Source organism: Cyprinodon variegatus, unplaced genomic scaffold, assembly GCF_000732505.1.
Source record: "Cyprinodon variegatus isolate N-32 unplaced genomic scaffold, C_variegatus-1.0 Scaffold567, whole genome shotgun sequence".
Taxonomy (NCBI): domain Eukaryota; kingdom Metazoa; phylum Chordata; class Actinopteri; order Cyprinodontiformes; family Cyprinodontidae; genus Cyprinodon; species Cyprinodon variegatus.
This window is the reverse complement of record NW_015151020.1, coordinates 50,974-63,462: the sequence shown is the minus strand read 5'-3', so window position 1 is coordinate 63,462 and position 12,489 is coordinate 50,974. Positions and strand designations below refer to the sequence as shown.

Here is a 12,489-nt window from a genome sequence, read left to right as displayed (position 1 = left end):
TTCCTTCCTTCCTTCCTTCCTTCCTTCCTTCCTTCCTTCCTTCCTTCCTTCCTTCCTTCCTTCCTTCCTTCCCTAAAGCCTAAAGAAACCAGCTTGAAAATTACAGTAAATATATGTATTTCATATTCTAAATTAAAGTAAAAGGTAGAGAATTCTTAAAAAGCACAGATTTCTTATGAAATGTCTCTGAACATTTTGTGATATATGAATGTTCAGCTTTTACTCAGTTTTTTTCTGTTGGAAAGTAAAACTAACTTCAGGATGTTTATGCCTGGTTATAAGAAAACGGTTTTCATTTCATCCTCTGGTACATTTTTGAAGATCCGCTTGAGTTTCAGAAAATGACCTCTTTAATTGCTCCATTCAGACGAGATAATACAGTAAGTTCTGAAGAGGCAAAATAGAGCCTGTCTTCTGTCTTTCTTGTTACATCTATGAATGCTACACAGATTAAATGTATGATGGGCTCTCAGTTCTTTAACATTCATGACCTGCTGCTTCGCTGTAGGCAGAGCTCATACATTAATCTCTGCTCATATGAGAAGAGCAACTTCTGCTGCAGAATGTCCTCAACAATATTTGCTTTTCCAATTGCCAACATTATACTCAAAATCCCTGTAAAAATGTCAAAGCATGCATGAAATTAAACTTACATGGGTAAACAAATAGAGAAAGAAACTTAATTAATCACAAAAACAAATCGATGCTGTTCCTTACTTTGAGTTCAACTCTCCAGAGTGCTTCATGGCTTCACAACCCAATTTTTATAACTCTGTTTTAATAAGTAAATGATTCATTTTAGAAGTGACCTAATGTCAAGTAGATTCAGCTGTCATATCTTTACTTATACTTTAATTTCAGGGCACTAAATAGTTAAATACAGAAGTTTTTCTGCTGATTTTATAAACTTATTCCTAAAGTTGGGGTCAGGAGATCACTCTGAAGATAAGAAATGTAATTAGCTTTAAACAGTGACCTGGTTACCAAGGCTGTTTGTCTCTGCATTATGGTCTGGTTTAATTGCCATATTTTCTTACTTCAAGCTGTTTAAATCAGGCTTAATTGTCTGTTGAGTTTCTTTTGTAAGATATACAATCCATCCAGGCAGCAAAATATAAACGGGTTGAATTAAAATTGATGTGGAAACTTTTACTGATGTAAACTTTAATAGACGACCCAACACTTTATTAGCCGACAGGGGTTAAGCTTTTGCTGTTCACAGACTTTAGCATGCTATTAACACTGGAAACATTTGGTGAGCATTAACCACTTTGCGAAGGCCTGCATTTGTTTTAAAACGGACAATATTCAGTAAATTAGGAAAAAAACTGCTAGATATTTTTATAATAATTATGGACCAGTAGACATTTTACATGCAAGTTAAAAACAAACTGTCCACTTACTGAAGAATGACTAATGGTTAGTAAAAGCTTCTTTCTAAACTTCATGTAAAGCTAAACTTAGTTTTTAATGGTGTTATCTGTCCTGCTGTTTTATTTTTTTCAAAAAACATTTATGATGTGAACTCCAAAATAACTCTAAGACAGAAAACTTAAAAAAAAAAAAAAACAAAAAAAACATGGAAACTAACCCTTAAGTTTCTCCTCGACAGAGCCACCCTGCCGCACCTACTGAAAATTATGTAACATTGCAGCCAAGTTCTGGCTCTGGTTCTGATCACAAAGTTACGACCCTGTTACCACCACTCTCATCCTTTTCATTTCTACCCATCTTTCAGCTGGACACTGAGGCCGCCAACATCCTCAACGACCTTCAGGTGAAGCTCAGTACAGTCCTGGACAACTTTAGTGCCGTGTTTGCTAAAAGGTAACAGCCCTTAGGACCTGGGTCTAAACTAAACCCTAAAGCTAAATAGTGGCTTGCAGCAGGCGCTTACAGACTTAATCTTTGCTCTCTTCAGTTTCCAGAATCGCATAAACAGCTGCATGCGTCAGATGGCCGAGATCCTCTACCAGATGAAAGGTCCGCCCAACCACAACACTGCAGAGACAGACGCCGACAATGCACTGAGGCCTCTAATGGAGTTCCTGGATGGAAAGTAAGTTGCCAAGTTGTGTGCAACCTTCAATATAACGCCTGATTAGAAATATGCATTTAGAGATAAGGAATACAACCTTCAGAAATATTTAGTGAAAATGGTAAATTTGTTATTAATCACATGATAAATTACAATTGTGGCGGGCCAGGGCCTTCAAGGCCTTCACTGCTGGCCTAAAATCAATCACAGACACTAATCTATATTCAAAACCTAAACTTAAATTTTCTTCTATCCAACTGTATTAATTTATTCCAAACGATCTGTTCTCTTAATTATGTAGTGTTATAATTATGCTATATATATGCTATATTTTTTGTCTAATCATATTTCAGCCTCAGTTCGTTACTGTTAATCACTTCTGCCCAGGGCCTTAACAATATTAGTGAGGAACGCTTTCTTCAACGAATCAGAATTTGGATTTGCCTCACAGGGCCAGCTTGCGAGCCCACCCCTACATCAGCATTTTCTGTCCGCTGATTGGTCAGTTAGAGCAAAAATGTTTACAGCCAAGTTAAGCTAGCGACAATCTGCATTTTAGATTCAAAAATGGAGATGGAAGGATAATAAGGAGGATAACTTGCACTTATTAATAGAAGCAAATTTTCTGCTCTCTGTCAGAGAATACCGTACCTGGCCACCCATACATGACCTTCACACAAGCCGACCTAGGTTACATTGCAGGAAACTGAATCCAAGCACATCAACAATTCCAGCTCAGAATATCTCAACAGAACATAAATATTTCACCTTCGGTTATTTAAATAGTTTTGTTTCAGAGTGAATGTTGTCTAAAGGCAATTTAGATTCAATTCATATATAGAAATAAACAGTCGATTCAGTCCAGTAATTTACTCAAAGTTAATCACTTTTCTTCTAATTTATTAGAGCAAAAGACAAATCTATTTGAATTTCAATTTCTTAAAACTTGGTGGCCAGCACTGAGTCAATGAAGTGACTAATTAAGGATTTAGTGTGGCTTTATCAAAGTCTGGAATTAAATATTTTAATAGAGGTGTTTATGCTTGACAACCCTCAGAATTGTCTGATTTTTACTACACTGATATCAAAGTCTTAACATCACAGTGTTAACATTTGTTAAAGGATGTAAAATATTTCGTGTAACGAAAAGGGCAAAAACAGATGGAATCTTTAAGGGGGTTAGTCCATTACTTTCTCTATGCACTGCTGAACATAATGGAAAAGACTTCATTCCTGGAAATAAGCGGATAAAATTATCCAATTAAAACCGGCTGCACTCTGCCTTATAGTTAAGGTCAATATCTTGTCTGTCCAGCAGCCATTTGGCTTATTTACATGACATAAATTGGCTTAAATTCATGTTCTTTTACAAACAACTTGTTATCCCTAAATTACTTTAAATTACGTACTTTTGCAAAAAAAAAAAAAAAAAGAAAGAAAGAAAAAAAAAAGTATGGTATCTCTATTACTTTTTTACTTAAAGCAGCTCAGATATCACATTGTGTAGCATTCTTGTTTTAACTGGTGAGGCTGTGTATGAATCCCAATAATGCTACACTTTGCTGCCATCTGCTGGTCAGAATCATCCCTAATTGGGCTTAACATTTTATTTTTTTATTTTTTTTTTGCTATGTATTTTTTTGATCGCCTGCTTAACAGGAAATAAAGAAAAATTATTACAAGCAAAATTACCTGCACATTTTACAGTTTTGGTTGTTTGCTTAGTGCACTTGTTTATTTGTAAAGCACTGCCATTAAATATTTTCTTAGGCAGAAATCTTTAGTGTTTTTTTTTATTATTATTATTTTAAACACCAATGTCTCGTCTGCTTGTAATCCAGCCTCAGCATATTCGCTGACATCTGTGAAAAAACGGTGCTGAAGAGGATCCTAAAGGATCTGTGGAAGATTGTCCTGAGCAGCCTGGAGAAGACCGTCGTCCTGCCTCAGTCTAATGACAGCCTGGTGAGAGAGACAACAATCTTCCCTGTCCTTACTCACCTTAAAACATCTCTAACCCTGTACAATAATACAGTTAAAGAAAGACGTCTGCTATAGGGACTTACTTTAGAGAAGAAACATTAAAACATCAGAATCAAAGTGGAGCGCATGCTTTACTCAAGAATTTTACTTTCTCGCTTGATTTTATACAATGAACCAGAAATACTGCCAATTATTGGGGTAGAGGAACAGAAGCAAAATGTTGCACAAAAATGACCACTTTTTTCTTCCTTCTTTGTTCATCATGTTTTCAGAAAAATATATACTTAGCTGAAATTGTCAAAACCTAACAATTATATTTGTCTGGGTATGTTCTGATTGACTAAAAACGTTATTAAATATGTATTGTGATATCTAAGTTAGGCTTTAAACATGTAAACTGTATCATAAGTAGTGTATGGTAAAAGGATATTAACAGAATTTTGGGCTCTGCTGCCCTTCCCTGGTTGCTTCTTCTCCTTCAATTTGATATTTTCATGTTTGGGATGAATCTAATCTTCCTCTCTCTCTGTTTGCAGGGAGCTCAACTCCTCACTGCAGCGAAAGGACTCTCTAATCTCAAGGTACATCTTTAATCAAATCAAAAATCAAATCAAATTTTATTTGTATAGCCCTTTACAATAACACCAGGAAGACCAAAGTGCTTCACAGAAGTATAAAAATGTTTAAAAAATAAATAAATGAAAGAATAATAATAAAATCATAAGCATAAAACAACTTGTTCTAAGTACTAAAAGCCAGTAAAAAAAAAAAAAAGAGTCTTTAATCTGGATTTAAAAAGGTGCAGATCAGTGAGAACCTGTACACCGAGGGGCAGATTGTTCCACATTTTCGGTGCAGTGTTTATACTCGAACCTAGGGACATCCAGAGCCCTTTGATCAGCGGACCGGAGAGCTCCCCCGTGGCGATGTACGGTCAACATCTCAGTTAAATATAGCAAAGCAAGACCATGAAGTGCTTTAAAAACAAGTGTAAAAACTTTAAAATCAATCAAAATGAGAGGCATTTATTTAGGATTTAATTAGAGTTTATTTTGAATTATCATGTTCTCAATTATTTATTTGAAAAAGCCAAAAAATTTATTATAGTTGTTTTGTTTAATACAAACTGCCTTTGTTTGGAATCCATTAACCTCTTTTCAGAATTAAGATACGTGAGAAAATTGATTAGACTTGATTGGAGACAAATTTTTAAATTGTTTAAACCCTCTCACTATTAGAAAAAAAAAACAGATCTTACATTTAGCAGCTTACAAAACTGTGTACAGTTTGTATCTAACATGAAGCCGATTTAAATCAAAAAATGTTGTGGTTTTAAACAAGATGTGAATACTTTGCTGTATGTCTCATTCTTCAGGCTGAAAAATTTCTTTCTTACTGCACTTCTAATATGTAGATGTTGTTTCTCCTTTGTGTTTTATTATAGGTGTTTCTTTATGAGTAACTTTTTATGTTAACGTTTGTCTGTTTTCACAGGGAGGAGCTGAGGCCAAAACTTTGACACCTAAACAATGCATCATTATCGATGCAGGGCTGGAGACAATCAAGGTAGGTTTTACAAACATGGTCGGAAAAAGGTCAGCTGCATCTAAACTTATTGCTCTTAATATTAATTCACTTAATATTCTTTTTAGCATAATCATATTTGATAATCAGGTTTTTTCTTTTAAGGTGTTAGAAAAATTTGTAGTAAAACTGTAAATGTACATTAATGAATGTGAACAAGATAAGTGAGTTGACTCTTTGCTGTCAGGGTCTCCCTGAAAGACTTCCAGTTGAACTGCAGTCATGAGTGAATTCAGTGTGTTCGCCTTAACATTGGTAGGAACGTTCCTCCAGCCTCATTGCTGCCATGTTAACATAGAACCAAGGTTCTACATACTGCCTGGTTCCTGTGTTTGAGACTCTGGGATTAAACTTCAGTATTTTTCCAGCTATAGATAAATCAGAAAACATTTGCTATTTCAAATCCCTATTATCTAAATGTGGTGTCCTCCCTTTCTTTTCTACCTTCCCTTATTCCTTCCTTTCTTTTTCCTGTGCATTTGTTTCTTTCCTTTCAAAGTAATGTACATTTTCAGGCTTCCTTGTGTCCTCCCTTCCTTTCTTCTTTCCTTCCTAGTTCCTGATTCTTATTTCTAATGTCCTTTATTCTTTTTATCCTTCATTCCTCGTTTTCTTTTTTTTTTAATACCTTCTTTTTCTTTTCTTTTCTGTGCCTTACCAAGAAGTTAAAAAACAAACCACTGGACTTTGTTTTCGAAGTTTGAAGATGTTTCTCTTCCTATCCAGGAAGCTTTTTCAATTCAAAATGTCTAGATTAGGATTTAGTTCTAAGCTTTATTGAGTAGCCCAACAAAGGCTTTGAAAACATGCAAATTGAACCGGAAGAAGAGGTCCACCCCTTAGTTACAGGGAGTCATTGAGGTCTTTTTTAGCCTGCAATACCCGATACTGGTCTATGCCTCTGAAAGGGGGAGTTGCTAGGGTCATTGTTAGCCTTGCTGAGCAGGCAAGATGTCTTTCTGTGCCTTGTTTCCTCTCCTTATTGAAATCTTTTTCTTTCTTATTTCCTTTCTTAGCTCCTCTTTCATGTCCTTCCCTCCTTCCAGCCTTCCCTTTGTAGGTTGCGTATTAAAAGTCTGGTCACTGTTCAATTATCATTAAACTAATTCTGAAAGTTTGTATTTTAAAGTAAGAACATTGGTGTCATCTGCTGCCTGGTTATCCAGCCTGACAGGCTGGACCAATCAGAGCACGGCGGGCGGGTGTTTACAGTTCCCCCACAGTGACCCATAATGCAGTTGTTTTTCATAATGCCCTTTTTGAATCAACTGGATATATCTTTTACAGTAAATTTCATATTGTGTGCTGTAGGTCTTAGGAAATTTGAACTGCTAGGGTAATATTTTACATATTCACGCCCCAATTCAGTCCTGCTGTATTCATAAAACTCCTGAAGATACAAATTAGACTAAAATACTGGGCAGTAAAATGAATAAAAACATAAGGACTGGGGAAAAACACAAAACATACAATGAAAGTAGAGCTATGAAAAAAAAAACATGCATCAGGCTATCTTGGGAATTAAAAACATAAAAAGAGTCTTCTGTGGTAAGAATAACAAACCATCAGACTTTACGTCTGCTCCCCCTATTTCATCTGCTGTCCTTATCTCTTTTAATCTTACAGGACAGTTTCACTGTAGTTATTCCTGCGACAGACACTCATACCCAATTATTTCTGTTTTACCTTCCATGGTCCAGATGTAGACCATATAGATCCATTTTGTTTGTGTGTTTCACTTCATTATCTAAAAATGCAGGTACAATCATTTTCTTTTTAAAACCGTATACAGTCATTACTTTTAGGCAATATTTTCCAAGTAATCATTTTCAATTCAATGACAATAAAGGTGGGCTGCTCAGTGGCACAGGGGGTAGCATTCCTTGCAGATGCTGCCCACAGTTTTCTCCTTCTTGCTGCACTCCTTGCAGGTTGTGAGTTTGATTCCCGGCCCGGGGTCTTTCTGCATGGAGTTTGCATGTTCTCCCTGAGCATGCGTGGGGTTTCTCCGGGTACTCCGGCTTACTCCCACAGTCCAAAAACATGACTATTAGGTTAATTGGCTTCTCTAAATTCTCCTTAGGTGTGCATGAATGGTTGTTTGTCCCGTTTTTTTCTGTGTTGCCCTGCGATGGACTGGCGACCTGTCCAGGGCGTACCCTGCCTCTCGCCCGTAGACAGCTGGAGATAGGCACCATCACCCCTCGCGATCCCACTTGGCATTAAGCGTGTCAGAAAATGGAAAAAATCAGTTTGCTACCTACATTACATTACGTTTATGTAGTTAAAAGCCAAATAGTGTCTTCTTTGATAATTAAAAAAGCTGTTTCTTTCCTTTGTTGCCTTTTAGCAATTCTTCCATGCTGGAGGAAATGGCCTGAAGAAAGCATTCGTAGAGAAAAGTCCTGAGCTAGCTTCGCTGCGTTACGCCCTGTCACTGTACTCCCAGAGCACCGATGCCCTGATTAAGACTTTTGTCACCACACAACACTCCCAAGGTGGTATCACAAACAGTATGCATCTGATGCCAGTGATATAATTCTTAAAATAATTAAAAACTTCTTTCCTTTGTTGTCTCAGTGCACGATGGGATTGGCATCAGAATCACCGGCAATGAGAAGATTAAACCTGACAGAGGTACATCCTATAAGAGTCTAAAGATTTCTTCTCGTTCTTAGCAACGAATAAAAGATGTTCAGCTCTGATACGTCTATAAGTTTATACACTTAAGTTTTGCAGGAAATAGTTTACCTTAGTTTCAGTCATTGCTACTATAAAACAAAGGCTTGAAGTTGATAAACTAGTATTTTTTATCAAAAATAAATGTTTAAAGCTCAATGCAAAAGGTGCAAAATTATGGAATTGAAAATGATAAAATGGGTCACTGACGCTGTGAGAAACCCATGATGAAAAACGATTGATTCAGTTATTAAGGCTGTGAGGTGTTGTCACTTATATGAATGTGCTGTCTGTTAAATACAGGCTCAGGTGTGGAGAAGCCAATTGGAGAGGCTATGCTGCAGATCGACATGCTGCTCGGAAAAGAGCGCAAGATCAACGTCCGTGGTGAGAGTTTAAGCTGCCAAAACATTAAACCCATTTATTAAATTTGACCATGTATGTAAAGCCCCACTCATTCTAAAATGAAGGAGGTAGCAAGGTAATTGCCCTTTCTGAATAAATATATAACGCAATAAAAAATAGTAAATTAATGTAAATAAAACAAAAGTGGTGAATGAATGTCAAAGTTATTACCCAATAATAATGTTATGTAACACCATCCGTCACACTGCCAGCATATTCCTTGATGACAAAGATTAAAAGGTCAAAATATAATACTGAGAACCTTTATTGCACTCCGCTTAGCCTTCCCGTTATCAGCTGAGAATCTTGATCTCTCTTCCTGGCCAAGGAAACAAGAACTGGATGATAGAAATTGGTTTCAAAGAGAACATTTAGCCATGTTCTCTTTATTGTCCCTGATGTGGCTATACAGCAGAGCTACCACAGCAAAAAGGATGGAAAATCTGTGAGTAGAGCCTTTTATCCCCAGCATGGTGGGAACAGCATCACATGTCCCTCTGATGGGTTGAAGAGGTTTGGGGAGCACAGTTTGGAGAGTTTGGATAACACAACATTTTCTTCGGCAAAGTTAAAAGTTATTATCAGGGCTTATGGCATAACACTCCTGAACCTGCCACCTTTGTGACATGACCTTAAAGAGAATATGCGCACATAGAATAATACTGAATGAATATATATGTATCGATAAATGGATAGATAGATAGATATAGGTAGCATTTCTTCTGTTTAGGTAGTACTTAAGACTCTGCTCTGTTTTTTGTTGCTTATACTCTGTTTTTCTTTCATGTCTGCCCCCATAGTAATTGCTGTGAACGATATGAAGTGGCAAACATCTGGGATGTTTCGGCCATTTGTTGAGGTCTCCATGGTGGGTCCCTTCTTGGCCGACAAAAAGCGCAAGTTCACCACTAAATCAAAGAACAACTGCTGGACAGCAAAGTTCAACGAGACTTTCCAGTTGTGAGTTGGACATCTGAAACGCCTCTATGCACCTGTATTCTATGCATCATATTAGTCATTGATTATGTATTTTTCCTACTGCTCTACAGTATCCTAGGTAAAGAGTCTCCAGATTGCTACGAGCTCCATGTGACAGTGAAGGATTACTGCTTCGGCCGGGCGGACCGGGTGGTCGGCATGGCTGTGGTCCAGCTGCGCGACGTGGCCGACAGGAAGAGCTGTGTGTGCTGGTGTCCTCTTGGGCAGCGAATTCAAACTGATGAGACGGGCATGACGGTGATGCGTATCCTGTCTCAGCGGCCGGCTGATGAGGTGGCAAAAGAGTTTGTGAAGCTGAAGTCTGAGACTCGCCCTGCAGAGGAGGGCAGATGAGCAGAGCTTCAGACTTAGGACTGAATGTTGCTAAAATAGAGTAAATGTTGATGACCCATCTCATGTTTATTTTCGGAAAACAGAGTCAGCATGTCAGTTACTGATCGTATATGTGTGAGTTACTGATTGTTTAAGGCAAAGAGGACATAATACAGCTTACTTTGTATGAGATAAAGAGTTTATTTTGAAGATAATGAAGTTAGGGGACGTTAGACAGTTGATCTGAATAAAATCAATACGATCTTAATCCAAATACAAATATTACATTTGTGTCTGCTAGTTACAGCCAATGTTTTAAGGGGGAAACAGCAGGCCTGTTTAATAAAGGTAACTACAACTTTAAGGCTTTTAGAGACCTGAGGAAAATCTTGTGTGCCATCAGTACCACCATTTACTCTAGATCTCATCCATAACCACTTAAGGGGTAATCAAAGAAAACTCCTCCTATTTCACTAATTGGTTTCAAGCTTGTTTATTGTGAATCAGAGCTTTCATAACTTGGATCCACCAATTAACACTCCTAGCACCAGATGTGTCTTATATAAAGTAGCTGTTTTAATTATGTTTGCAGAACTGCAGCATATCCCAACAAAAAAGGTCTCTTATCGTTAATAGTAATTACTTTTAAATATTGATTGGCTGGTGGTAGATGGTGCAAAATCACATTGGAGCATGATGTTGTAGCAAGTTCTCATTCGTGACGCCTTAAACAGGGGACAGTTAGCTGCCAAAGGTAGCTTTGTTTACTTTTAATGATTGAGTTTTATGATTGATCAGTCAAGCTTGTGTTAATTTTACTAAACACAAAACTGTTTAATGGTTTAAGTGAGATGGATTTAAAAAACCAAACACACAGGAAGAACCATGTTTTTTTTCTGTATGAGATAGAGGAACAGATATCTTTTTTTCTAACAACATTTAGAGTTTTTGCAAGCTGAAAAATTTATATATATAGATGCTGCAACCGTGCAATGAATTTGTTATGGCCTCGCACCTATCATCCATTTCCAGTACCTTACTGGTGTTCCTATAATTAAACCTACAGCATAGACAACAAGATAGATCTGTCCTGTTGTGTGCTGACGATGTGCCAAGGTTAGTAAGTGTTCAGTGCGTCACATTCTAAGGTTGATTTCAGACAAATGTGGCCTTTTGCTCTAAAAATCCCATATTTTGCTACTGGTTTTTCAAACGCTACTTAACAACAGCGTTTATTAAACGGAAAACAGTCTGCTTATAGTTAAAGACCCTGTTGGGATCTTTCTCATCGGCCATACCTGGAGTGACAGCTGAACACTTGCACTCTTCTTAGAACAAACCTGTAAAAAAAATATAAAGGCCTACGAATAGAGCATGTATTTATTGTACACAAAATCCACTAGATTTGTGATTTTTTTTTTAAGTATGTACTGTGAAACTGAGTAAATTTCTGTAATTATAAATATCCTAATGTGACATATGTTGAATATACTTGTAACAATATTTTGTATATAAAATATTTATGAATCAGGACAATGGGGTTCAGTTCTTTTGTTTGTGTTTAGAGGAGATGGACAGATTGATAGGGGCTTCGTCCGCAGTAATGTCAGCTCAGATGTGGTCTGTGGCAGTGAGGAAACAGCTGTGCCAAAAAATCAAAGCTTTTAGATTAAAAGGTCCATCTATTTACAGACTCTCCGCTATGGTCATGAAATATGAATCACAACCGAAATGAAAAGATCATGGATACAAGCAGCTGATATTATCTTTCTCCAGAAGGATGCTGGAGTTGTGGTGAGCTTCATCATCTAGGGGAAGCTCAGGTAGAGCTACTGCTATTCTGCATTTATGATATTTTAAGATATTATAGCTGTGCGTAAAAAAAAAAAAATGTTTTTCTTTTTTCCCCTAAAACTTTCTGGACATCCCATTAATGTATTTACTGCAGGTGTGAATCTTACATGACTTGGTGGTTGACTCCCCCTAGTGGTGCACTTCTCTGTTTTGTGGAGTGAGGTTTCAGCTTTTTTTGAATTGCAAACATATTTATTCTGCTCCAAACAATTTATAGTGATTGCAGCATTTGTTTTGCATTTTTTTTTAAATTGAATTAATGTATTTTGGAGTTGCCATCACCCCTATGATTACTTAGCCATCTGCAGATAAATTGCACCCCTGATAGGGGCCATAAAAATTATGTTCTAAGGAATCAAAAGCTAAATAGTTGAACACTGTACTTCACGGTATAGCATGTTACGCATTTCTCCACAAATTTAAAATCTGTTCCTGTTTAACTAGTTTTTTTGTTTTGTTTGATAAATTACACTTAAATTTAAAACTATTAACTATCACAGAGATTATTCAAGGTGATTTTATTTACAAGCACTGGTATTCAAAAAGTATTTTTTCAACGCATAAAAAATAAGTCTTTTGTTGATTGCCACTTAGTATAATTAGATATTTGGGATTGAAAGATACAAGTAAGAATA

General features: G+C 36.8%; 1 protein-coding gene across 2 annotated transcripts in view; it reads left to right on the top strand.

Annotated features, from left to right (window-relative positions):
• The window catches only part of LOC107095723 (protein unc-13 homolog B-like), a 213,717-nt gene extending 202,228 nt beyond the window's left edge, over nt 1-11,489 (top strand). The window contains exons 25-34 of one of the 2 annotated variants that reach the window (XM_015391972.1): nt 1,739-1,827; nt 1,922-2,059; nt 3,880-4,003; nt 4,558-4,602; nt 5,516-5,587; nt 7,956-8,103; nt 8,186-8,242; nt 8,588-8,671; nt 9,490-9,649; nt 9,739-11,489. In XM_015391972.1, the coding sequence (XP_015247458.1) occupies nt 1,739-1,827; nt 1,922-2,059; nt 3,880-4,003; nt 4,558-4,602; nt 5,516-5,587; nt 7,956-8,103; nt 8,186-8,242; nt 8,588-8,671; nt 9,490-9,649; nt 9,739-10,021 (1,200 nt within the window). In that variant the 3' untranslated portion in view covers nt 10,022-11,489. The remainder of the gene's footprint in view (nt 1-1,738; nt 1,828-1,921; nt 2,060-3,879; nt 4,004-4,557; nt 4,603-5,515; nt 5,588-7,955; nt 8,104-8,185; nt 8,243-8,587; nt 8,672-9,489; nt 9,650-9,738) is intronic. The other variant, XM_015391973.1, reaches the window with a different exon arrangement.
• Nucleotides 11,490-12,489: the final 1,000 nt, after the last annotated feature.